Source organism: Coffea arabica, chromosome 6e (assembly GCF_036785885.1).
Source record: "Coffea arabica cultivar ET-39 chromosome 6e, Coffea Arabica ET-39 HiFi, whole genome shotgun sequence".
Lineage (NCBI taxonomy): Eukaryota > Viridiplantae > Streptophyta > Magnoliopsida > Gentianales > Rubiaceae > Coffea > Coffea arabica.
In genome coordinates this window covers 20268779-20295976 of record NC_092321.1, presented here as the reverse complement: position 1 = coordinate 20295976, position 27198 = coordinate 20268779, and the positions used below count along the sequence as shown (strand labels likewise).

The 27198-nt window shown below is 34.4% G+C and overlaps 2 protein-coding genes and 1 long non-coding RNA gene across 4 annotated transcripts; 2 read left to right on the top strand and 1 right to left on the bottom strand.

Moving 5' to 3' along the window:
- The first annotated feature begins 550 nt into the window (after window positions 1-550).
- On the top strand, window positions 551-3197 carry LOC140009229 (uncharacterized). Of its 2 annotated transcripts, none has more exons than XR_011816584.1 (3): window positions 551-725; window positions 2207-2292; window positions 2973-3197. It is a non-coding gene; the product is annotated as an uncharacterized lncRNA (long non-coding RNA). The 2 variants fall into 2 exon arrangements; XR_011816583.1 differs by having other exon boundaries at window positions 2970-3197.
- Window positions 3198-6819: 3622 nt separating this feature from the next.
- Window positions 6820-9604, bottom strand: LOC113739098 (protein RETICULATA-RELATED 3, chloroplastic-like). The gene is made up of 2 exons (XM_027266344.1): window positions 9569-9604; window positions 6820-7578 (listed from the first exon to the last, which is right to left on the bottom strand). Exons 1-2 carry the CDS (start codon window positions 9602-9604, stop codon window positions 6820-6822), a joined length of 795 nt encoding a protein of 264 aa, XP_027122145.1.
- Window positions 9605-19223: 9619 nt separating this feature from the next.
- On the top strand, window positions 19224-26778 carry LOC140009581 (nudix hydrolase 16, mitochondrial-like). Its single transcript, XM_072055616.1, has 4 exons — window positions 19224-19750; window positions 21054-21168; window positions 22802-22885; window positions 26003-26778. Exons 1-4 carry the CDS (start codon window positions 19680-19682, stop codon window positions 26267-26269), a joined length of 537 nt encoding a protein of 178 aa, XP_071911717.1. The 5' UTR covers window positions 19224-19679; the 3' UTR covers window positions 26270-26778.
- The last annotated feature ends 420 nt before the right edge of the window (window positions 26779-27198 follow it).

Genomic DNA, 27198 nt, shown 5'->3' with positions numbered 1-27198 from the left:
GTTAGGATTGAAACATTAGTTTTTGTATTAATCATAAGTTCGAGTGGTGGTTAATGTTAGTTATGCTAGTGTGCGTTTTAGCGTGGGTAAGTATAGGATTTGATCCATTTTATATAGGTTAAATACGTTTAAGAAGGTTAGAAACCCTAAATGAGTAAAACCTCTAGTGTTAAGATTGATTAGAAGTTTTAAGTTGGGTTTAAATCCTAATTTTGCTCTTGACAAAAAGGTTATTGTTTAATTGCTTTTATGTGAGATAAAGTATGTTTAAGTATAGGTGATTAAGTTGGTAGGGTGATTAGTAGAGAAACTAAGAAGATTAGTAAGTTTGGATTAGATTAAGTTTACAACTTATGGAGTAAATTGATAGAAAAGTAAAGGTTTAAGGGCAAGAGTGGAACAAAAGTTAAATTGAAGTACAAGGGGTAAGAAGCAAATAAAGTCCTTTTGTGTGATTGGTTGGCTAATAAATATCTCTCCTAAGTGGGTTTGCACCACATATTAAGTCATAGGAAACACAACTAAGTCATTGTATGACAAAACAAAACAAACAAACAAGAGGAAGAGAGAGAGAGAGTTGGAGCCGTGAGAGGGAGAAGAAGAAACCAAGGGGAATTTTGCTAAGTTCAACCAAATTTCTTCCATAGATTTTCATCTTGAGGCATAAAGAGTCCATCTTGGAGCTAGCTTGAGTTTCTTAGCCATCATACAACCTTCATCTTGAGGTAAGAAAGCTTCTATACAAAATTAAAGGTGGTTGATGATACTTGAAATGGTGAAAATGATGATAATAGTTGTTAGTTGTGATTGATTATGATTTCACTTGTGTTTATCACTTATTTTTATGGAGTAATTTGGTTAAATTTGGGCCTTGATGATTCGGCCATAGGAGCCCTAATTAGGGTTTCATGCTAAACAAGTTAGTTAGCTCTAATTTTTGTGCTATGAAGATTGTAATGGTTGTGTTTGATGATTTGTTTTATTTGTTTGGTGAGTGGATGGTAAAAACTGATTTGGGTTAAGAAACCCTAGGCTAAAGAAAGGAGTATTAGTTTGGTTAGGGTTAGCTTGGTTGGGGTTTGATGCACTAATGGTTAGATTAAGTTAATAGGTACATGTGAAGTTAAGTTAGAAAGTGTGGTTAGTGTTTGGTTAATTTTAGAGAATTTATTGGTGCAATTTTGGAGCGTTAGAAGGCTACATAAGAGATGGTTCAAGGGTGTGTTTTTGGTGTTCATTTGACTGGAAATCTTGCATGATAAACACAAAAAAAAAAAAATGGATCATGCGTTCGAAGCGCGCGAAACCATTCAAATCAGAAAAACAGGGCAGCCCAGAATTTCGGTTTTGGCCCTATTATTTCTGTATGTTCCACACGGATTCAAGGCTTGCCTAAAACATGAAAGTTGTAGCTTTTGGAGTCCTTTGTGTACTTAAAATTTCAGGTCAAACGGTTCAGTGTAGCCCGAGTTATAGCCAAAACACTTGCACCTGTTTTGTACACTGGGTTGTGTTACGTTTTTGAATTTTGCTTCTGACCATGTTCTGTCTGTCTTGATAACGTGTGAACTGGGTGTAGATCCCTTCATAAGAAATATAGATCTTGATTTTAGCTTCGAAACGGTATAAAGTGCATCCGAATCCGAGTTCCGTAGCTTCCGTTATGACCAAAACAAGATCGGTTGTCAGAACTGCCTTCGGATTTGGACAGTTCTGACAGGAACTTTGAACCTCTTTTTCCCTATGCTCCATACTGATTCAACTTTTGGTCAAAACACAAAAGTTATATCCTTATAAATAAGCTTTCTAACGCCTCTAGAATTTCTTGATTCCAATTTCTGAGTCGTGAGTTATGGACTTTCAAACAGGGCCTGTTTGATAACCCGAAATGAAATGGCTGGAACTGTTTTGCACATTTTTGTCCTAGTTCCATTGAGATCTGACTTGAGGTGCCTTTATGAAAGTTGTAGCCCTTCTGTTTAGCTTCGCAACAGTACCTCATGCACTTCGATCCGATAACCGTAGCCTGAAATTTGATCAAAACGGTTTTAGGTACCAAATCTGGCGGTTTCCGTTTGACGTTTCCGCGCGCGCGTGTGTCCATTTTGCCGTTTCCGCACTTGCATGTGTCGATTTTGCCGTTTTACTTGAGTTATGCATGTTAGTAGCCGTTTGTGATATATTGTAATGCAATCTTCTATTTCAGACGGCGACGGGTTAGACGGTGCCGGTAGGGCCTACTAGCTGTATACGTGACGTGATTCTTGCATTTTTGCTATACGTACTTTTGGAGTAAGTATTCAGGCCGTTTATGTGTATAAACTGCTTATGTGTTTTGATGAGAATAAAAGGAGGACTTAGGCGAGGGTGTACTTTATCACACTTGACCTAAACCCTAGTTTGTACCTATATTTCTTTATGAGATGTATATACATGAATTATTTTTGGGTTTGAACCCCTTGAGCTTGTAGCTCGGGGTGACGTTTGTAAGTTGGGGTTGATCTTCCGACCCAGATGGACTATTCGAGCCGGTCAGGGTTTGGTCGAAACCAGTCCAACCTAGTCTGGGGTCACCAAATTTGTGAATCCGGTTCACCGAGAATGTGAACAAAGTTTGTAGGTTCAAGTTGTGAACCAAGTTTGTGAACCGAGCTTGTGAACCAAGCTCAATTTCGTTTGCTCGAGCAAGTTTGTGAGGTGACTGGCCAGTGAGGGTGATAAGGTATTAGGTGGGTGTACAAGTGGAGTTCTACGGACCTTATTTGTGGTCGACGGAGTGTCGGCAGGAGGTCACGCATGGCAAACAACTTGGCTTTAGAGCCAACCTGTATCCTTCATTTGTATTGTTACTTTTGCACTTGACTGGACATTTTTGTGAAATAGTTGTTTATCTAAATGTACAATTTATGATTTTACCCCTGGTTACTTACTAAGCATATAGTTTACCACATTTCCTTTGTTTTCCTTAGCAGGGGGCGACGCGGAGAACTCCTTGGCACATTCACTAGTATAGTTAGGTTTAGTTTGTAATAGTTGGACAATTAAGATGTTTGTTTTTGTTTTGGTGGTTTGTATGAGGACCCTCCTTAGGGTCTACTTCCTGCTGGTTGTTATCGTAATGTATTATAGTGGTTTGACTGGATATTTTTGAGGATGTAAATAGACCTTTTGGGGTTGTATATATCGTAAATCGTACTCTTTTGGTTTGTCTAGCTTTTATTGTTTTAAAATTTTGAGTCCTGGCGCGAGCTAGGCAGGCGTCCAGCCGATACTCTAGGGTTCGCCCTTGGGAGAAGCGGGGTCGTCACATCTTTCTTGTTCACTTACCTAAAATTACAAGTCTTTTCTATTTTCATTTTATTTGAATCCATTTGTATTCTTGTGATTGTTGCAAGGTCGTGTATAGTTCTTGTAGGGATTTTTTTTCCCAATTCAATATTTTAGATCCTTAAGATTTTGTTTATGTATTTGCTTCCATTTTAGTTAACATCCAAAAATTTGATGTATTTAAGGTTGCACTAAACCTCACAATTAGTTTTTCTGTAAGGAGTGCTTGTAACTAACACCTTGATTTTTCTCCCACATAATTAGCTGTCAAGCTCATTTCTCTTGTTTTCAAAAGATCTGGAGTTGTTTAGGAAAGATTTCCATTCTTTCATCAAAACTTAGAAAGAATTAACTTTATAAAAGTATATAAGCGATGCAGTACAACTAGGACCCAATATCTTATTTCAGAAAAAGATCAATTTTCTAAACTATTAATCAGCCCTAAATCTTTGCATTTTCAAAGTCCCACATTAAACTTTTTTATTTTTTTCCTTTAATTTTTGCTATATTAAAAACTAAGCAATGATTTTCATAAAAAGAACCTTTTTATCCATGATACTATGTCTTTTTCAATATTCACCTCAACTTTTTTTTAATGAAATGTCAAATTTCAAATACAATCGTGAAGTTGTACGATTTTGATCTTTTTATTTATTTAGCAGGTTTATGCTGAATGCTTCTAAAATAGTTGGTTCTTGCAAGATATTGGTTATTAATAAAGTTTCAAATTGTATGATTTCCTTGACTTATTTCCTTTATATATAGATGCAAATTGCTACTTTTACCTAACTTGACTCGTTACTTCCCTACATCTATAACATGTCCATGTGAAAAATGGTAAGATTATTAAGAAAAATAAGCATGATATAGTATTTGGTTTTAAATAATATTTAGGAATATGAAACAACAACTGTTTATTAAGCCGGTGATAAGTAAGAAGGATGACTGGAAATAGCCTTGGGCTCTGTTTGTCTAATTGGAAAATGGAAAAAATGAAGTGAAGTGTGGTAAAGGAAAAGAAAACTAACTTTCCCACGTATGTGTCGCACCCCATTTTAGAAAAATAAATTATGTGGTGTAAAAAATGAATTTTTGAAAAATAAAATTTTGATTAATTTTGAGCAAATTAAAAAAAATGAGTTTTTGAAAAATAAAAGAAAAAAAGGGCCTAAAATGGGACTTAAAAAGTGCGACGATTTGGCCCCAAAATAATAGTCTAAAAAGGGCTTTTAAGAAAAATAGGAGTCGCCACTTGGTATCGAGTTTAGGTGTACCAAACCAACTAAAAATGTATTTTTAATAAAAACAGATAAAACCCTTTTTAGACAACTCCAGGTCTTTAAAAAAACAAGAGAAAAGAGTTCGGGAGTTACAGTTGAAGAAAGGGAAGAAAAAGATTTGACAGAATCAAACCTAAGGCACCCTTTCAACCTAACCAAAGTTAGCTGCAAGATTTAGTCAAAAATTTTCTTAATCTAACTTATAAAACTTATCACATTTTGGATGTTACTACATGGATGCAAATCTAGATCTAATAAATATCGAGAGGGTCGAAATATCTCTTCAAAATTTAATTGGTACGAATCACATTAATTGTGATGCTCAAAACGATACCTAGAAGAGGTCACGAATATGCAAAAATGAGATTCGAAGAAAAAGAAGAATTATAATATATAAATATACGTGACCTAAAGGAGAGGAATGCAACAGAATAGGTACAAGAGACTAAAATTCGTGACCCAATTTTTCCTTCTCAAAGAGGGGGACGAGAGCATGCTAAGGCTAAAAGTCACACTAGTTCATTTCTTATATTTGAAGGATAACTCTTCTAATCTAATCAAACAAATGAACTAGTCTATTTCTATTCTCGTAAATGAAATGCAAGTCTAAATGTCATGTTTCGCGCACATAGGGATAAGGGAAATAATATATAGAGGAAATATTATGCAATATGAGAAAATATCCTAAAAATAAAAAATATGCATGAAATGCAATGAATGTCACGCAAACATGTGATTCTAGCGCGTGGGCGGCCTAAAGGGTCTAGCATTTGACTAATCCATTTATACAAGTCTTCACTAGCGTTGGACTAGTGAGAAATCGGGGGGAAAGACCACAACTAGCGTTGGACTAGTGTGGTGACGTCATGCATTTATTAGAACTAAATAAATCATATAAAACATAATTAAAGTAAATAAACACATAAAACACATAGAACACATAACACATAAGTATAATTTCTAGATGCAAAACCCTAATGAAAGCGAATAAATACGTAAACATACAAGCATGCAAGTACACAAGTAAATAAACACAAATAAGAGCCTAACTATTATATTCGGTGCCGGCCCTAACTTCAATCTAGGGGGAAAATTCTAAAAATAATAATCTGACTATTACGTTTATTTAACTAAATACATTTTTAGCAAAAATTAAAACCTATCTATTACATAGGTTAGCTTAGCATTTTAATGCCTCTCAAATAATCATTAAAATTAAATAAAACAAATGAAACTTAAAAATGAATAAGAATGATTAGTTAAAAGAAAAAAGCACTCAAAACATGCAATTACATATAAAAAACACATTGGAGCATATAAAATAGTTTAAAATAATAAAAGATGTTACTTCCCTTGAAGTGGCGATCAAATGGGGTGGAGTTCCCTGCTTATGCTCTAAAATCAACAAAATGATCAAGACACCAATTTAATTATAAAGAAATGAAAATAATCATGAAATCTACAACTAAATCATTCAAATGACGTACAATCAACAATTAAAGAAAAAAAAGTAACTTATATTTAAGAAATCAAAACTGTCAGAGGCCTAATTACAAAAACTAAGAAAGTTTTTAGGGTCAAATTAAAATTATTACAAAGATTAATGATCAAAATTAAAGAAAAATAAAGTTTAAGGACCAAATTGCAATTAAATTAAGGACCTAAGGGCCACAATAAAATACTCAAAAGTACAAGGAATGATATGCAAAAACATTTTCTGGTTTCTTGACAAATCAGGCCCAACAGAAGCCATCCGGCCCAACAAAAAACCCAAAGAAAAGAGTACAGGCCCAACAAAAGCCATCCAGCCCAACAGAAAACCCAAAGAAAAGAGTACAGGCTAACCCATCATTTTGACCAAATCAACCCAAACAAAGCTACGGGCTTTTGACCCCCAAACCCAAGCTACGAACCCAGAAAACAAATAACCAAAACCCAAGTCAAAATCCAATCAAAATAAATCAACCATTCCCTAAAGGGAAATTTGTCAAATTGGTCCCTAACATTTACCAAAAATACTTTTTTAGTTCATAACATATAAAATCAGCCAAAATTATCCTTCACATTTAAATTGTGATCCAATTTGGTCATAATGCTCGTTTTTGCTCATTTTTCCGGTTAAAAATAGCACGCCTCTTTCACGGAATCATATTTTTAGGGGCAGAACCGGAAAACATATTTCATTACTGGTTGAAAGTAAAAGGATAGGGGACTACTTGACTTTGTCAGCAGGCAAAGCATTTCTAGCTGCAGCACCACCTTCCCGGACACCCACCTCCTCCTTCTCCTCCTCATTGACTAGTTGTTGTTGTTGTTGTTGTTGTTCCAGTTCAGCAGCAGCGGAAAATGAAGGAGGAAAAGGAGGAGCAGCAGCAGCAGCAGCCTGTGATCCTGTTAACCTGGCCAGTACGACAAAAGACATCCCTCCAAGAACATTGTTTAAGCACCTCAAAACGACGACAAAACTTTTGAAAAGAAAAGAGAGAAGGCCCTTGGCAAGCAGAAACTCGATGCCGTTGAGGGTTTGGTATCTGAAGTTGCTGCTGACACCCATGTGGACGGCCCAGATGAGAGCGTTCAAAGGCATCGGAGGAGGCTTGTTGGGGGTCTGGAAATTGGGATCCATCTTCTTCCTTATCTTGATCAGGTCATTGGAGATAGCAGTTCCCACGAGTCCGGCGACGAATCCCACGGCTGCAAAGAGGGTGCCTTTGTACACAAAAGTCCCCATCCGACTGAACACGCCGTAAGCCCCCGGCTCGAACATGTGGGTGGGAGGACAGGCGGTGAAGATGGAGGGGTGGCGGCCAGAAGAAGCAGCGTCCCCAGCCCCGGCGGTGCGTGCCAGGAGATACATGAGCAGGAAATTGAGAATGGAGCCGACGACGAGTTCGGAGAAAACGAAATCCAGTTCATTAAGGCCGAAATTACGACGAGATGCCATATCCCCAGGCACGCAGGCCGTCACACTCTACAGCTTTGTCTTCGTCATCATCATCACTAACATTTCCAAGTTATGCTTGTTAATTAAGGGATGCAATTTAGGGTTTTTTGAAACTGTAATTTGAGGGGGAAAGGTGAAAAGGGAGTGGTGGTCCCCTATCCTTTTACTTTTAACCGGTAATGAAATGTGTTTTCTGGTTTTGCCCTTAAAAATATGTTCACGTGAGAGAGGCGTGCTATTTTTAACCAGAGAAATGAGCAAAAACGAGCATTAGGACCAAATTGGATCACAATTTAAATGTGAGGAATAATTTTGGCTGATTTTATATGCTAGGGACTAAAAAAGTGTTTTTAGTAAATGTTAGGGACCAATTTGATAAATTTCCCTTCCCTAAACCCAAACAAAATATTACCCAAATCTTTAACCCTTTTTACCAAAACCTAATCAAAATAATAAATCTATCGAAATTATTAAATCTTAAATTTTATCATAAAATTCATAAATAATCTGTTCAAAAATCATATTAAAACATCACAAAGAAAATTAAAATTTAAAGGGGAAAGATTGACCAATTGTTCCATATTTTCGAGCAACAGTGAAATTTGGCAACAATAGAGGGGTTAAGTTGCAATTTTCAAGAGTTTCACGCAATCTTCTTCGTTAGCTTTCTCTGCAACTTTTCCTTCTGCAACTTTCTTTCTTATTCCACCCAAGTATGTTAATGCAAAAACTCAAGCAAAGCCCACTAGTTCATCAATCTAAGATCGAAAAAACCTCAACCCATTTAATTAATATAATCTCAAACTGTGGTGCAAAGCTTTGGAAGACCGAACAAAGATGATTTGGATGAAGAAAACAACAGAAAGCAAATGGCTTTGACTTTTGAATGGGACCAGACCTGGAACCACCGAGAAGCGAAAGTTGTGTGGCTATAATACCAAAGCCTAACATCTAACCATCTCTAAAACTCTTTTAGCAAATATTTAGCTATCAAAAACCAAATCTTTGAAGCAACAGAGATCACAAAAGGAGGAAATACCAGGCACATGCATAACGAAGAAAACTCATGCAATGGTCCAACAAAATTTCATAAAAAGTGTTAAATTGGCTAACTCAAGAGGTATTCGTTACCTGCAAGCAGTTGGGGATTGAATCGATGTGAGGAAAATGAGGAGCTTCCGCCTGGAGTGTGTTGCAAATAATATTTCAAAAGATTTTTTCCACGTTTTCTTTGTTCTATGTGCATAGTAAAGTGAATCAGATTTTCATCAAACGAATTATTGGTTGGTTAGAAGTTTGACTCTTTCAAAAATTATCTCCTGATTGGTTTCATGAGTTTTCTTATTTTCGTTGCAAGCTTCAAGGGATAAAGCCAATAGATATCCTATTAGCTGTTAGCAACATCAGAAGACTTGATTGAGAGTCTTCTCTATAGCTATCAATTTTTTTCACGTTTTCTAATTTTTTGCAAGACTCCAGCAGATTCCTTTGTTAGTGGAAAATCACATCTTATCTCCAAACCCAAGCACGTTTTAAAATTCCCTGCATCTGACGTACACTTCTCAAGCCTATAAATACCAAGCACTGCCAAGGCCATTGTGACAAACGGAACACTAGACTTCCAATATTTCTCCACCCCATCTCATCTCTTTATTCTTTTTCTTTGCTTCTTCTACTGCTGGTTTTAAAAGATTTGCTGGTTCTAATTCTTCTTGCCAGATGACAAGAGGAAGGCTTGTTTAATCCTGGGGAAACATTTCAATACCTTGAAATAGTTTCTTAGGACAGTGCTATTTAGCACGACTCAAGCAATCTAAATTACAATTGATAACGTTGTTATTTGCCATTTTGACAACAATCTAAGAAACTATGGCATCTGACAATGTTAGCGCCAAGCCCTTTTCAGATGTATCCAAAATCGAAATTTTCGCCAATGAAAATTTTAAAAGATGGCAAGAACGTGTGTACTCTCTACTTGACATCCATGGAGTAGCTTATGCGCTCACTGAATCTCAACCTTCTGCAACTGCGGATGCCAAGACTTAAGAATCATGGCAATACGCCAATAAGGTATGTCGACACACTATCCTTCAAACACTCTTTAATGAATTATTTGATGTCTACTGTAGCAGCAAAAAAGCCAAGGCAATTTGGGAAGTCTTGGTAACAAAGTTTGCTGCCGAAGATGCAACCAAGCAAAAATTCGTCGTAGGAAAATACAACCAATGACAAATGGCTGATGACAAAGAGATGAAAATTCAAATCACCGAGTATCAAATGCTGCTAGAGGACTTGAAAAATGAAGACATCAATCTATCTAAGAAATTCGCTGCAGGCATGCTGATTGAAAAGCTACCGGAGTCATGGGCCGACTATAAAAACAACTTGAAACACAAGGAGAAAAATTATACCATGGATGAGCTCATGAAGCACATCCTCATTGAGGATTCAAACAAAAGGGAGTTGAGAGCTACCAAGGCAAAGGAGATTGCTTACAAAGCCAATCTGGTGCAAAGCAATAATAAAAGGTACGCCAATAAATCCCAGAATTACAAGCCCAAAAATTTTAATTTCAAGCCTAACAATCCCAACTTTAAGAAGAAGAAAGGCAATTGCTTTTATTGTGAAAAATCAGGACATTATGCAGTCCAATGCAGACTTAATAAATGTGACAAAGCAAATGGTAATCCTCCTAAGGTGCACTTAACCGAAGGAGATGATATAATTGCTGTTGTCATCTCTCAAGTGAACATTGCAGCCAATGTCAAAGAGTGGGTGGTAGACTGTGGGGCTACTCGGCACATATGTGCAAATCGAGAAGCATTTTCCTCCTATACTCCTATAGGGGATAATGAGGAAGTAGTCTACCTTGGTGACTCACGAACTGCTAATGTTCTGGGTAAGGACAAAGTATTCTTGAAACTCACTTCAGGAAAAACTTTGGCTCTCAATGATGTACTACATGTGCCCAACATTCGGGCAAATCTGATTTCCGTAGCATTGCTAGGAAAAGTTGGAGTGAAAGTGTCATTTGAATCTGGAAAGATTATAATGACCAAAAATAATGTATTTGTGGGTAAGGACTATTGTAATCAGGGACTCTTTGTACTTAACATTTTCAATGTGATCAATGAGAATGCTTCTTCTTCTGCTTATATTATTGATTCAATTTCTTTGTGGCATGCAAGATTAGGACATGTTAATATGAGTTATATAAAGAAAATGCAATCTTGTGACCTGATTTCTGGTGTTAATGATAAAATGGATAAATGTGAGATATGTGCAGAAACAAAATTAACAAAGAGAAGTTGTATATCTGTCCAAAAGGAAACTGAACTGTTAAGTTTAATTCATACAGATTTAGGTGACTTAAAACAAACTATGACTAGAGGTGAAAAAAAATATTATGTTACCTTTATAGATGATTACTCTAAATACACTAAGTTTTATCTACTTAGAAATAAAGATGATACTCATAATATTTTTTTATCTTACAAGACTAAAGTAGAAAATCAACTTAATAAAAGGATAAAAAGAATTAGATCGGATAGAGGAGGTGAATATTTAGCCTTAGATAATTTCTGTGAACGTGAAGGCATTATATATGAAATAACACCACCATACTCACCAGAATCTAATGGGGTAGCTGAAAGGAAAAATAGAACATTAAAAGAAATGATAAATTCTATGTTAGTTAGCTCTCATGCTCCTGATAATTTATGGGGAGAAGCTATTTTATCTGCATGTCACTTACAAAATAGGATACCTCATAAGAAAACCGGTAAAACTCCTTATGAGTTATGAAAAAGTTATAAACCAAATTTGAAATATTTAAAAGTATAGGGATGTCTTGCTAAAGTATTGTTGCCTGAACCTAAGAAAAGAAAATTAGGTTCTAAAACTTCTGATTGTATGTTTATTGGATATGCTGAACATAGTGCTGCATATAGATTTCTTGTTTTAAAAAGTGATGTGCTTGATTGTAATACAATTATTGAGACAAAGAATGCTGAATTCTTTGAACATATTTTTCCATTGTCTAGTAAAATTTCTCATGCACCTGTTGAAATAAATAGAGAAATAATTCCGAATGAGGAATTAAGAAGGAGCAAAAGGCCAATAAAAGAATTTTCTTATGGAAATGATTTTCAAACTTTTCTTGTTGATAATGATCCTTTAACATATTCCGATGCTATTTCTTCCCCTGATTGTAAATTTTGGAAAGAAACAATTAAATCTGAAATTGATTTTATCTTGTCAAATAAAACTTGGATTTTGGTGGACTTACCTCCTGGTGCAAAACCTATTGGTTGCAAATGGATTTTTAAAAGAAAATATAACTCTGATGGCTCTATAGAAAAGTACAAAGCTCGTTTAGTAGCAAAAGGATTTTCTCAAAAATAAAATATTGACTATTTTGATACATTTGCACCAGTAACAAGAATTGCGTCTATTCGAGTTTTATTTGCTTTAGCTTCTATCTATAAACTTATTATTCATCAAATGGATGTCAAAACAGTCTTTTTAAATGGTGATTTAGAAAAAGAAATTTATATGTTTCAACCTGAGGGATGTATTGTATCTGAACAAGAAAATAAGGTTTGTAAACTAATTAAATCTCTTTACGGCCTAAAACAAACTCCTAAACAGTGGCATGAGAAATTTGATCAAGTATTGATGAAAGATGGATTCTCATCTGTAGAAGTGGATAAATGTTTATATGTCAAAGTTATGAATGATCAATATGTGCTAATCAGTTTGTATGTAGATGACATGCTTATATTTGGTACCAGTATAAGTATTGTAAATAGTACTAAATTTTTTTGTCTTCTAATTTTGATATGAAAGTCTGGGTGAAGCCAAAATGATATTAGGTGTTAAAATCATAAGCAGAGGTGATGATATAATGTTGTTACAAGAACATTATACAGAGAGACTTCTTAGGAAGTTTGAAAATTATGATGTGACACCTGTGAGTACTCCTTATGACGCTAACACTCAATTAAAGAAAAATAATGGTGACTCAATTGCTCAGTCTAAATATGCTCAGATTATTGGGAGTCTGATGCATCTGATGAATTTCACTAGACCGGATATAGCTTATGTTGTATGTAAACTGAGTAGATATACTCACAATCCCAATCGTGAGCATTGGTTTGCATTAGTCAGACTAATGAAATATTTGAGAGGTACCATGAATTCTGGTATCCTGTATAGTGGATTTTCCACTGTATTAGAAGGTTACAGTGATGCTAATTGGATCTCTGATTCAAATGATACAAAATCCACTAGTGGATATGTGTTCACCCTTGGTGGTGGTGCAGTAGCATGGAAGTCAGCTAGATAGACAATTATTGCTCGGTCAACTATGGAATCGGAGTTCATAGCTCTGGAGTTGATTGGTTCTGAGGCAAATTGGTTAAGAAATTTCTTAACCAATATTCCACCAATTAAGGATATGTCCCCTCCCGTGCCTATACACTGTGATTGTCAAGCGGCTATTGCTATTGCTAAAAATAAATCGTATAATTGTAAAAGTTGACACATGAGATTGAGACATGATGTCGTAAAGCAGCTGCTTAGAGATGGAATTATTTCCATTGATTATGTGAAGTCAGAGTTGAATTTGGCCAATCCTCTGACTAAACCTGTAGGAAGAAAATTGATTCTTCAAACTACAAAAGAAATGGGACTTAAGCCAACGATTGTCAATAGAGATGGTAACCCAACCTATGTGATTGGTGATCTCATGAAGTAGGTTCATATGGGTAACAACAAGTCAATATTGACTGTGAAGCACTAAAAATTATATTCCCTACTGAGATAAGTGCTTTGACTGCTAGTAGTTGTGAGGTTGAGTTTAAAACTCTTCATGAATTTATATCCCTTTAGGAAGGTGTATCTATAGCAGTATATACTTGATAAATTCACCTATATGAGAGTGGATTGGGGCCGCTCCTATAAGATTTTTTGGCCAAATCTTTAGAGCTCTCATGAAAACCCAGGCAGGCGCATGGCCTAAAGGCGCAAAACCGCAATGAACAGCAAATTATGGGGTACAATGTGATTGATAAGACCGCTGTTATATAACAAGAATTGTTGGTTCATAGAAATTCACATTTCACCAACAAATAAGTAAATCATGTCTTATTAATCTAAGTTTGGTTCATAGTCTAAAAGACACCAAACTAATTGCATTAAATCCAAAACAAATCCAGCAGATTCTTTTCTTATTTCTTATCCAAAAATCTTTTGAAATAGGTGGGAGATTGTTGTAAATAATATTTCAAAAGATTTTTTCCATGTTTTCTTTGTTCTATGTGCATAGTAAAGTGAATCAGATTTTCATCAAACGAATTATTGGTTGGTTAGAAGTTTGACTCTTTCAAAAGTTATCTCCTGATTGGTTTCATGAGTTTTCTTATTTCCGTTGCAAGCTTCAAGGGATAAAGCCAATAGATATCCTATTAGCTGTTAGCAACATCAGAAGACGAGAGTCTTCTCTGTAGCTATCAACTTTTTCCATGTTTCCTAATTTTTTGCAAGACTCCAGCAGATTCCTTTGTTAGTGGAAAATCATATCTTATCTTCAAACCCAAGCACGTTTTAAAATTTTCCTGCATCTGACGTACACTTCTCAAGCCTATAAATACCAAGCACTACCAAGGCCATTGTGACAGACGGAACACTAGACTTCCAATATTTCTCCACCCCATCTCATCTCTTTATTCTTTTTCTTTTCTTCTTTTACTGCTGGTTTTAAAAGATTTGCTGGTTCTAATTCTTCTTGCCAGACGACAAGAGGAAGGCTTGTTTAATCCTGGGGAAACATTTCAATACCCTGAAATAGTTTCTTAGGACAGTGCTATTTAGCACGACTCAAGGAATCTAAATTACAATTGCTAACGTTGTTATTTGCCACTTTGACAACAGAGTGTTGGTCACGAAGTGAAAATTTCCTTCCGCAGTTTCTCAAGTATGGTGAAAGTAGCAGGTTGAGGTCTCGATTTGAGGGCATTGCAATGTTTTTTTCCAAAAATTTATAGCATGAAACTTCCTCCCCAACTAACGTAGTTTTTCCAGAAAACAAGATCTTATCACAAAAGGCCCTTGAGAGATTGGAATCTGGTGGGGAACGTGACTGTTCCAACAACCCTGGCTCAAGTTTTTGTCAAGAATTTTTTCTGCATTTTCCCTTTTCGTTTTTCCCTCCATTTTTCTGCTTCCCTTTTCTCTCTCTTTTCTCTCTGCCACCTTTATCTCTTCTCCTCTCCGCCGCCCCTCTTCTCTCCTCTTTCGTTTATGAGCCTTTTATAGACACAAAACACCCCTTCAAAACCTAAGATTAATGGTGCAGATTTGCTGCACTTTCTTGTCAAACTTTGAGCCATTAGACGGCTCTTAATTCTGAAATTTTCCTGATGTTTCCAGCTAAGATGAGTTGGCATTGTACTGAAATAGGCTTAAAGGGAAAAAAAAATGCAAGAAAATGGGTGGAAATGGGATCCAAATTGCCGCTGCAAAATCTTATACTGTTTTTGCTTCTTCTTTGAAGAAGAAACCAGCGCGCGTGCGCGTGCGGGTGCACGTGCACTCCTTTTTTGATTTATTTTCTTCTTTTGATTTGATTTGATTTTGTTGATTTTTTTTTCTTTTTTCTTTTTTTTGCTTTGTCTTTTCTTTCCTTTTTCTTTTTTTCAAAAAATCTGTAATTTTTATTTCTTTTCTTGTCTTGTTTTTCTAATTTTCTTTTCTGCCTAATATTTCTAAAATGAATTGGAAAAAGATGATTTTGTTAAGAAAATGAACAAAATAAACTAAAGTAAGATTTACAACAAAAACAACTAAATAGTAATAAAAATGAAGAAAATAAAATAAAGTAATATAAAATATCTAAAATACAAATAAAAATGGTAAACATTTTTTTTCCTGGTAAAATTTTGGTGTCTATAGTATGTTCAGTTAACAAGAAAATGATGTCAGAAAAAAAAATTGATGTGTCTGTTTTGCAAGAAAATCGTGAGAAAATTGGTTAGAATTGTTACTTTATAAATAAGTTACATATTTCCAAAAAAAGTTACATGTTGAAAACATAAATATATTTAATAATGGAGATAAATAGGTTTAACTTACTTAAATTTGTTAATTAATATATTGCCACAAAAGAGAATAAAAAGTAAATATTTGATCTGATAGTGTTTTTTAAGGGTAAAATATGAAAATATTTGATTTCATAGTGTTTTTTAAAGGTCATCTGATATCTGCTCAAACATTATGCTTGTTTGATTTATATAGATGATTGGAATGTTAGAAAGCAATTAGTAATGCATTTATTTAAAAGATAATCTGATAGTGCTTAGATGTCCTAGTTATTTGACATATATACTATAGATTTGTTCTCAATTAATTATTCTATGTGATTATAGATTCTGATTTTAAATAATTAGTTTTTTTTTATATTCTCATTTGCTTCTATATTCAGATTGTAGTGTTTTTAATAAGGATTAATCTTTCGTGCACTGACAGTGTATACACTATCAGCGTTGGATGAATGACAATTATGCAAAATTTGAATTTAAAATTCAACTTTTACACATATGTCATGAACCCAACGATGATAGTGTATACACCGTCAGTGTAAGAAAGATTTACTCTTTTAATAACCCAAGAAACTAAAATCCATAATCAACCAAATACTAGCTTTTGTTGATTCTGATTATTTTATATAATCGTTTTCCATAATCAAATGTTGCAAAACCTAAAGCAAATGAGAACAAGGCCTATATATGAACGAAGAGTTTCTACTATATACTATACATAAAAGGAGTGGTGGGAGTTTGGGTTAAGCACTTTTTGTCATTTTATATACTTCTAACTTCACTCTAATAAAATTACTTATCAATTTACTATCTAAACATGAATTGCTGACTAGTTTTAACCATACTTATCTACACACGTCTTGACAAAATAACTGCATATAAGTATCGTAACTACCAAATTAAAATAACCATTATTCGATAAAAAAGGTTAAAATATCACAATTTGCTTTAGTAATAAAATTTTAAGTAAAATTAATTCGCAAAAAAAGTATTTCTAAATTACTCACACTTCGCATGTGCATTTAGCACCAACATATAGATAATTGAAATGCTAAGATATTTTAGAATTGATAGCCTCAACAAATTGTATGAAATAATATGCTAGAGGAGATATTGTAGGATACAAACTCCATCTGCAACAAAATAACTACCAAAATTTTTCATAACATAGTTTCTTATGAATTTTGCAAGAAAAATAGATAGTTATGAAAAAAATTTTCCTTGTGGACCCCATGCCTTTCCTATCAAACAAATGACAAAAAAAAAAAAAATCCTATTTTCCCTCTACTTTCCTTGCAACCAAACACTGTCTTGGCGTAGCGCCTAAGAGTAAATAGGAAAGTTAGTTTTGAGATCACAAAAAAAAAGAAAAAAAAAGAAATGTTGCTTGAAAAGTGAAAAGAAAGATCACCTCTATTTGTTTTATAGGAAATTGTGTAAGAAAGTGTGTCTTGAGAAAAGTGAAGTGAGATAAAAGAAAATGAAACTAACTTTTCCACATATGTTTGGTTAACAAGAAAATGATGTAAGAAAATACAAATTCTTGTGTTTGTTTACCCAGAAAGTCACGAAAAAATTTGCTGGTGCGTTTGTTAAAGCAAATATTCAATATTGAACATCTTCATTTTTGGTATTTAATATACGTAAAAACATGTAATAATTATAACATTTTGCATATTAGAAGAGTTGTTTACTTGAAAATTAATCACATTCTTTAACAAAATATACGTGCGTGTGTGTGAGTACGTTATTTCAAAAATATATAGAGATAAAAAAGAGCATAAAATGTAAAAGAAAAAAAATTCTAATATCATATAAATTCAACAAATTACTAATTCATTAATTGTTAAAATAAGAATAAAATATCTAACTAACAAGCTGGTTGTTTGAATTGCAAATTCTAAAATATTTTAATTTATGTTGAAATTTAGAATGGAGGAAATAGTTTAGAAAGAAAGGAGTTGAAAAAGAAATCTGAGTAGTTGAAACTTTCCCGTGACTCATTTCCTATCAATTTCAGCAAGAAAATTTTTACAGAAAAAAAAAAGAGCAGTTACGAGAAAATTTTATGTGATAGATCCCGTTAAGTTTCCTGACAAATGAATGTTCAAAACTTGCGAGGAAGTTATTTCGTTAACATTCCTTCCATTTTCCCGGCAAACAAACACTATCTTATATTTCTTTTTATCACTTTCGCTTATTGATCCTAACTAGCAAAATGATTGACTAGGACCTGTTGATGAATGGATATTATAAGCACTAGCCTTATAAACACACACCTTTGTACAATATATCGTTTAACTCTAGTGACACAAACTAATTATGGATGTATTGTTCCTAGTTTCATAGGCAACTGAAATTGCTCTCTAACTACTAGGTCAATCTATCCCTTAGTGAAGATACGAAAACAAATAAACTTTCCCTATCGTTCAAAAAAAAAAAAAAAACTATACCCCGTGTTTGGATTTGACAATACTATCCTTCATTTTTTCAAAAACTAATTTTTCAAATACTAAAAAATTTTTAAAAAGTACTCTAAAAGTAGTCTAATTTTTTTTAATGTTTAAAAAATATTTTAAAAACTTTATTACTTTTAAATATTTCAAAATATACTCTAAAAACTCTGCTACAGTAAAATTTTTCAGAAACAAGTCAAAAAACAGTTAATCCAAACGGAGCCCATGTTCAAGATTTGACAATACTATACCATCATCAAAAGGTGCAACAATCAAATAATTAGGTGACAATACTTTACCATCATCAAAAAGTACAACAATCATATAATTAGGTATAACATGAGTGTATTCAGTAAAGCCATTCTATAAGTGAAAAATTAATACTACTACTTAGCAAAATAGGTGCCTTTAGAATCAAATTCAAACCATTTGCTAGAGGCATCTAAATGATTTCCTTTACACCTCACTTCAGTAGGAGGTGAGGGAAAGCTTTTGTTTATATTGCTCTCACCGTTGTGTGTTCCTTGTAATAATAATCTTATTAAAAAATAAAGAAGTAATATATTAGTATCTAAAATTGTTCCTTCAATATAATACCCGTGCTACAAAATCTCGTGCAGGGCTACGAAGCAAAAATCTATTAGTGTAGAACATTTTTTTTCCCGAAGTGAAATCTAGTCGAACATGAATTAGATAAAAAGCACCTTATCATTATTGTGAAATAAGAAGCCTTTATATCTTACTCAATGTACTTGATTTAATTAAAATCCCCTAGATTATAAAAATAGCAAAAAGTGCTCTCATTATTGAGACATAAGAAGCTTTCCATTTTAATGCACATATATGGTTTATTTACATTTTGTATCAAATTAAATCAATCTATTAAATGCGATATGTATACAGCGTGATAAAAGATAGTTTTCAGATATATTATAAATCATGACGTACAAAAATAATAATATTAAATATTAAATACTACTGCAATAAATGCACATAGTCCAATAACTTAGAATCCTAAAGTCATATGCGCATTTTGACAAAACAGATTCTAGAATAATATAAAACCAATTTAAGGTAGAATAAAACTAATATATTGGTAAATCTCAATTATCATAAGGTAGAAAATGGATGAACATTTAAATAGAGGTTGCAACCGTAACCGACCTGTTGTGATTATCAAAAGGCAAAGGAGAAAAAAAAAAAAAGCCAAAACACCTCGCCACCCCCCAATGCTCCGATCTACGCGCTGCCTCTAAAACTCTCTCTCCTCACAAACAAAACAACAAACAGCTAAGATGCAATCTTCACAACTTTGGAAGAAGAGGTTGAGTTTCAACAACAATGAGAAGAATAATGCAAACCCAGAACCATCATTAATTGTTAGGACTTGAGACTTGAAATTTCTCCTGACAATTTAATCCTTGAAGGAGGTCCTTTTTGTATGTTAGGAAAGGAGAAGCTAATGAAACGCAATATGAATGACATTGACAAAGAAATGTTCTTGTGATATTCGGACATAGGAATATATTCAGATTCTTTTTTTTTTCATAGATTTATTTTATATAAGTAATAAATGTCAGAATTGGTGGCTCGGACTGGTCGGCATCAGCAGCGGTATGAGGATGGTTATCGCCTCATAGCCGGGTAATTTTCAATTTCTTCATTATTTTTTGATGCTGTTTACATTGGATTCGTCATTGCATGTGTAATTTTTGAAATGGGTTGCGTTTAGTTTGTCAAAATTGATGAATGAGGGGAATTGCTATGGTCTTATTGCCCCTTGTTTTCTGACAAAAATTATTGGACTGAATTTAGGAAAATTCTTGTCTTAGTTGCCATGCATTTGGCTTTTCAACAATTGGGTTCTTTGGTAAGGGTTTGGTTTGTGCATTGAGGAATGCGGACTATTGAAAGAACAGTGTTCTGTTTTTGTCCATTCCGGGTTTGAAACCTAGAGGTTTATTTCGTGCATTGAGGATTATTGAAGGCACATTAGAGATTTGACCTTATTTGTGTATTGAGGATTATTGAAAGCAGATCAGAGATTTGACCTTAAGAATTATTGAAGGCGCAATTATCCAAACCTTTTGCGGATGTAATTATTGGCAGTAGCTATCCGTTATTATTTCATGTAAAGGGGATGGTAGAGAAGATATAGCTAACCAGCTTGTTGTTCTTATCTACCTCAATGATGCGATGTGGTGAAGTAAAATGGTTGAAGTTTTCAAACGATGCTACATTTCCAGAGCATCCTAGTCTCCTCACTAACTCTTTTTCTTTTGTGATGTTTTCTAATGAATGATAACCAATTATATGCTACATGTTGTATGCAACAGCAAAACCTAATGCCATACAACTGTAAGAAGTGCTAAAATGGTGACAGATGACTAATAAAGTATTGGTGGATGCTAAAGGTAGAATCTCATAAATTACATCAAACATAACTTTTGATGCATGAAAATCGGGTGGACTTTGGGTTACATGCTAGCCAAAATGAGTATCTCTTTGGAATTGATATCAACAGAGCTGCAACTTATTGTTTCCACTTCTCTGTTCTATTAGTGACTCCTGTAGCTTTAAGCATATATGCCTATTTTGCATTCCATGATTGTGGTTGTATTGCAATGGGCATATTTATTCTTTTCCTTGTCTTTTTCTTTGCTGATACATTGTTGTCTGGTGGCATAGTATTTGATGTAGGTTTGCAACTAAAGTATTCTTTTGTTACAATTGTTGCCATATGCAAGTATTGTTGACATTTCTTTTCTGCTTATTATTCTAGAATAGTTGCATGTTAGACTAATTATTTCAACTTCTATAAGGATTTTTGTTTTCCTAATCTTTTCCTTCTCCAGGAGGAATTGAAAAATGATGACAATATGTGTCATCCTCTTTGTATAACTTGGTTGATCTAATCAGTAGAAATTATTGCCTGCTGTTTTTCCAGGTGTATTCCTTTCAAGTATAGAGACTCAGGAGAAAATGGCGATGATACACCAGAGAGAATTCTTGAAGTTTTAATGATCAATTCAGCTAGTGGACCAGGTCTCCTATTCCCAAAGGTGAGAATTTTGAATGCTGAAGCTATAAATTTGAATCTTCTTTCAATTGCAGCCTACCTGGATGCTGTCTTGTATATTATGTAGAAGTTTTACTGTTTTTGATTTGTTAATTCTTATTTGAACCATGACAGTTTCTAATTCTTTCATTTAAAGTGTGAGCATCATTATGACATGGGTGATTTATACACATAAATGGCATCTACCGATGAAACAATTTGTAGCCAGTTCAGTGTAAAAGACATGGCAGTATGAAATGTAATGATATTGAAACAAGGTTATCAGGAATGGAGGTTTGGGTACTTTAGTTGAGTATTATTCTTTAGTATAAATCAGTTTCACGGAGTTAAAATGAGTTCACAATGATGTTGCTAGGATCCCAAAAACTGATTTAACTGTGCCACTCAGAATTGATGTGGTGAAAAAATTGTCAATGCCTGCTATTAGCAGGATTGCATGTTCAAGTGTTGGAACTTGGGTTTCTCAAAAGATATTTCTGTAAGTGGTGAAAATCTTTCACTTTGTCTGTGGTTATGAACCACAGTTTATGGTGTCTGTAAGTTGCACAAAAATGGCTGTGAGTCTGGCTTTTAGTTAGTTCTCTTCACAAGATATACTGCTGAGCTGTTCAAGTATAGTCTCTGTAAGTTGCACCGAAATGGCTGAGTCTGGCTTTTAGTTAGTTCTGTTCACAGGATATATTTCTGAGCTGTTCCAATTACGGATCTTTATCAAGCTATACACTGCTTGAATTTTAGATGCCCTTATGTAAATATTTCAAGTCATGTAAACAGTTAAGTCATAAGTTGTAATGGATTTGAACTTTTAGGGTCAAAGTGGTGAAACTTTCATCAAATGATTTAAGAGATATGTAAAGACGAGTATTTTCTTATGGTACTAGTCTGGTTTTATCTTGAATATGCCTTTGCAATCATTACTATTAATTGCCCCCACATACCTATATTAACATTAAGAGACTTAATTCTATTGAGTTTGAGTCAACTTTATTAGTACCAAATATAGTTAGAATTTAGAAATCCATAGAAAAATTCATCATAGTGGGAAGAGCTATTAGAAAATTCAGTGAATTAATGAAAAGTATTCAGTGTCAAAAATGTTGTTTAAAACTTTAGTGATGCTTAGGCGGGGATGATCCCCCACTCAACAAAGTAAAGCTCACATTCCCACCAGCTCCATTTCCCCCCACAGCTGTGGCCACTCAGCACCGATTTTGTACAAGTGATAGGAGAATCTTAGAAGTGGATAGTATAAAAAAAGAGAACTGAAACTTGCAAAGTCAATGCATTTTAAAGTGCTATTTTGAGTTTTTTAGCACATAACAAGCTGACAAAAAGAGCGGCCAGATTTCATATCTAAGAGATTGCCTTTTGCTTGGATCATCAGACACATACAGCTCACTAAACAATATGCCAAGGACTATGATTTAAATTTGACACTTATTTTCTTTTAACTCTCTATAGGCTATGGCTTCTATTAACAAGAAAAAGAATGCAGATGTTGTGTGCTTGACAGTGTTGATGTCTACTTCTTTAAGTTATTATACGTTATAGAATTTTATTCCTATACATTTTTAACTACATCCATACTTGTAATAATGTGTTTGTCATGGATATAGGGTGGGTGGGAAAAAGATGAAACAGTTGAGGAGGCAGCAGTGCGTGAGGCTGTAGAAGAAGCTGGAGTTCGTGGGGATTTGTTAGTAAGATTCTAGAGCATATTCTTGTAATATATGTTCTTCTTTTTCTGTGCTATGTGAATGAGGCATTTTTTTTTTTTTGCAAATGTGGTAGCTAATTGTTCCTTGTTTTGGAGAAGGGCCTCATAACCTTTCTATACAGTTTAAAAGTAGATAATGGGACTGCAAAATCATGCTAAAACCATTAATCACATAAAAGCACATGCAGTGTTAAGTATCCATAGACTTACCCTCCTCCCTTTTTTGTTCTTTTAGTTTTGAGTTTCGCTGTCGTTTGTGTTGTTAGACCAGGAATTTTTTCTAATTATATCCCTTGCCTTGGAGACTCATAGTATTCTATGGCTTTACACTCTGTAAAATTTATACATGTACAGTTGATTTGAATGGTGGGAATATTGTATTTTCTCTGAACTTTGGTGGGACATGTTTGCAAATCGATGATTGTGTCCTACATCACATTATTGTTTACCTTTCTGGGACAACCTTCTTTGTTGCATATAATGTACTGTTCACAGTAATGTTGCAGATGACAAACTGTAGTTGATTGTTCTAAGCTTGGAATTGACTTCTTTAAAGTCCTTTAGTGCTTCTCGATTCATTATTGTTTATTACTCTTGTGCTCTTTCTGGGAAGAAAATTCCAGGGGCTAACCAAAATTATATCTGCTGAATCCAAACTCCTTGAAAGAACTTAAAGACATTTTTGTGTCCTTTCTGTTTTCTGATTGCCCTCTTTTATTTGCGTCTTTTAAGTAAAAAGAATATGAGGAATTTCTAACTTGTTTATGTTGTATCTATGGGCTGTATGAATTTGATCTACCCATCAAGACTTTTGTGGCTTCACTTGGTGTATGCCTTTCTTTTTTGTTTACCATTACTCTCGTGCTTTTTCTGGTTAGAAAATCCAGGGATAACCAAACCTATATCTGCTGATTACAAACTCCTTCAAAGAATGTAAGACATTTCTGTATCTTTTATGTTTTCTGATTGCTTCTTTTATCCATCTTTCAAGTAGAAATAATATGAGAAATATGCATGAATCGCACTGCTGTTAGTCCTAAAAATAGCCTGGTGTGATAATTACACACTTAAGTGGTAATCCTCATATTATTTGTATGAGGTGATCATGATGTAGAAAAACAGTGGATGTGAGTAAATTGTGGAGAAGTTAAATAGAGGGAGGTTATGAATAGGATGATAGTTTGAATAGTATGCAATTGTAAGTGTTTCAGATACAGTTGGTAGACATGGAGAAGTGGATGTCTATTTAGATAAAGTTGGTATTCGGCTTGAGGGCACCACCCCCCTTCCCCCCCGCACAGGGGCGAATATGTTAGGACCAATTTATTCTAAACTGTAAGGCTGGAAAAGGAAGTTTAAAAGATGACAAAATCAGCACCACATACTACAGCTGCAGCTTTATATGTTGTGTAGGTTACTAAAGAGGTACTAACTACCGAAAATATAACTTGATACCAAAGAATTAAAAATGCATCTAAAATCAGTGTTTGTTCCCATCTCTAATAATGCTTCTAAAATTAGTTTTCATTCTTATCTCTTTCCACTATCCAAAATGAGGTGAGAAATGTTGGAAGCGGTGGTGAACATTTGCAAAAGTATAGTAGCTCATGGAAACACTGTCAATTTGAATAGTGAGATTCTAGACAAGATATTGGAGAATCTTATTCGACAACATCCCCTATTTGGGCTCATGAAATTCTGTTCTGAAGATTAGTTGGTAAATCCATGTTTCTGTGATTGAATATCAAGTTGTTGATGAAATTGAGTTTGATAGTTTAACAAGCAGATTCTTTCTGACCTCAATTTTATGAACACAACTCATACTATATAAAATTCTATATATGGCTGCTTCTTGGGAAATCTTGCCTATGTTATCTTCATTCTTCATTCTCCCCCATATTGAAAAGGATCTAGAAATATGTCAATTCTTAAGATTATCTATTAGATTTAGTTGCCATTAGATCGTGAAGTATGCTTACTTCCCGTGCTATAGCTGTGCCTTCAGATATTCATGAAATTTTAGTCATGCTCCATCTCTTCAATGTCTACCTCGCAGCAGCAAATGAGGGAGTTTGATCAAGCTGAGCTTGACTTAAATATATCAGGCTCAAACTTGATTGGGCTGCTAAAGTAGAATTTGAGTTTGAGCTTAATAGAGTTCATAAATAAATAAATGATGATTGTAGCATATCTAAAAACAGATAAAAATATCCTTCCAGTTGAGCCATTGACTGAGCCGGATTGATTTATTTGCAGCCCTAGATATCATAAACTGGTTTAAACTTTTGATCATTACTTTTGCATATAGATTGTGTTTATCCATGTGGAAAGTTGTGATTTGTTTGAGGAAAAAATAATTGTTAAAAGTTCCTGTATTTAGTCATTACTCAAATATTGTTTTTGCACGTCCTCCAAGATATCACAAATCAAAGATGTGGGGGAGAATATTTTTCAATGTCCAGGAAATTTACATATGAGCTAATTGATGTGAAGAAAATAAATTTGTGATAAAGTTGGCTAATTTAGGTATGCATTCAAGTTGTAGTGAATTTTTATTATGGGATTTAACTCAGAAAAGAGTTTAGTTCTTCAAATCTTCTCATTGGTTTTTGCTGGTCCTCAATATTGATAAAGTGATTATATTTGGTTCCCTATTAAGACTTCTTTGATGAAGTGATTGCCAGTCCTGGTTGTTCAGTGTCAATCTTGTTCCTTGGAGATTCATATTGAAGCTGGTTTTAAACACACACACATTCTCTCTCTCTCTCTCTCTCTCTCATGCACAAACTGGAAAAATGTGACCTGTGATGAAATCTTTTGCGCTTTGTTTTCAAGCATATATAAGGAGTCTTTTATGTTGGATTTTTTTGTTGGGATTCATAAACTGAATCTCATCATCTTCACACTGTTAATATCAGAAAACATTCTAAAGGCTAAATTACACTTGACTGGTGTTGGATTTGAGTAGCATAATGTAATGAAAATAAAGTATGGGGAACTTTGTTTTGTGGGTGTGTCCAAAGTGCTTCTTGATTTGTAGTGATGTTGGAGAAAAGATTTTTCTCAAGTTGTATATAAGTCCATGTATTGTTTATTTCAGCAATCCATAGGTGAGTACAAGTTTAAGAGCAAAACACTGCAAGATGAGTTTAGTCCGGAAGGTTTGTGTAAAGCTACCATGTTCCCCTTACTTGTAACGGAGGAGCTTGAATCATGGCCAGAACAGAGTGTTCGACAACGGAGTTGGCTGACTATTCCTGAGGCTATTCAGCGCTGTCGGCATGGCTGGATGCGTGAGGCCCTGGAGAAGGGCTTCTCCAAGTGGTACGCTGATGGTATGATTAGCACGAGGAAGGAGGATGACTAACTATTTCTTTTCATGATTCAACCTCATCTATTTAGGATTCACTAGGATCTTTAACAACAATGGTGCCATCTCTGGCTGATCTTGGTGCCTTGTTGGGGACTGGAAGGCCAGAGATGATGCCATTAGTTTAACTTTGTTTTAGAATGTTGAATCAGTTTTCTTATTTTATTGGTTCTTCGGCTGTTCTTACAAAACTGAAATCTTTGACATGCAAAAGAAAAGAAAAATTCCAAAAAGGGGGAAGAAAAATGAAACTTGTCTCTGTAATGACCCTAGATATTTTAAATACCTTTAGCAGAAATGTATCTGCTGCGTTTTCTATTTTAGGAAGTTAGTTAGTAATTCAAAAGTTAGTTACTCTGTTACTCATCAAAAAGGCATGCATGCATGTACGCTCATTCTGTTAAGGGGGCGGTTAGAACACAGAAGGATCTAGAGGAAGAATCTTGTATAAATAAGCCTAAAAGGGGACGGAAAGGTTATGCAATGAGATACAACAAATTCAGTTCCTTCTTTCCTTCATTATCCCTTCCCTCTCACGTATCTTTCCTTCCCTATTTCCTCTGTTCTCTTTCTTTTTCATCTACCCCCTTAGCTACTCTGATTATAATCAGTGGTACCATTACAAGTGGTATCAGAGCTTCCGGTCCTTGGACTAGGAAGCTGAAATCACTATAATCCAATGGCAGATGGAACTCGAATGAAAACTATGGAAGAACAACTACGCAGGCAAGATAGCAGACTCCAAGGAATTCTGGAATCCCTAGCAGCAGACAAACAAATTATGGAAGATAGGTTGGATGCAGTAAGCGGGGAGCTGAGCAATAAATTAGATGCGTTCATGGTGGCCATTTCTCAGCAGCTTTCCAGTGTGAACCGAGGGAATTCTGAGAAGGGATTATTGAGCTCTCCAGAGGGAAGTCACTCCA

Coding starts and splice junctions, on each gene's coding strand:
- LOC140009581 (XM_072055616.1), top strand. CDS start 19,680: ATGTCAGAATTGGTGGCTCGGACTGGTCGGCATCAGCAGCGGTATGAG. Junction 19,751..21,053: donor GGTTATCGCCTCATAGCCGG/GTAATTTTCAAT, acceptor CTGTTTTTCCAG/GTGTATTCCTTTCAAGTATA. Junction 21,169..22,801: donor CAGGTCTCCTATTCCCAAAG/GTGAGAATTTTG, acceptor TCATGGATATAG/GGTGGGTGGGAAAAAGATGA.
- LOC113739098 (XM_027266344.1), bottom strand. CDS start 9,604: ATGATTCTTAAGTCTTGGCATCCGCAGTTGCAGAAG. Junction 7,579..9,568: donor GGCATCCGCAGTTGCAGAAG/GTTGAGATTCAG, acceptor ACAAAGCTGTAG/AGTGTGACGGCCTGCGTGCC.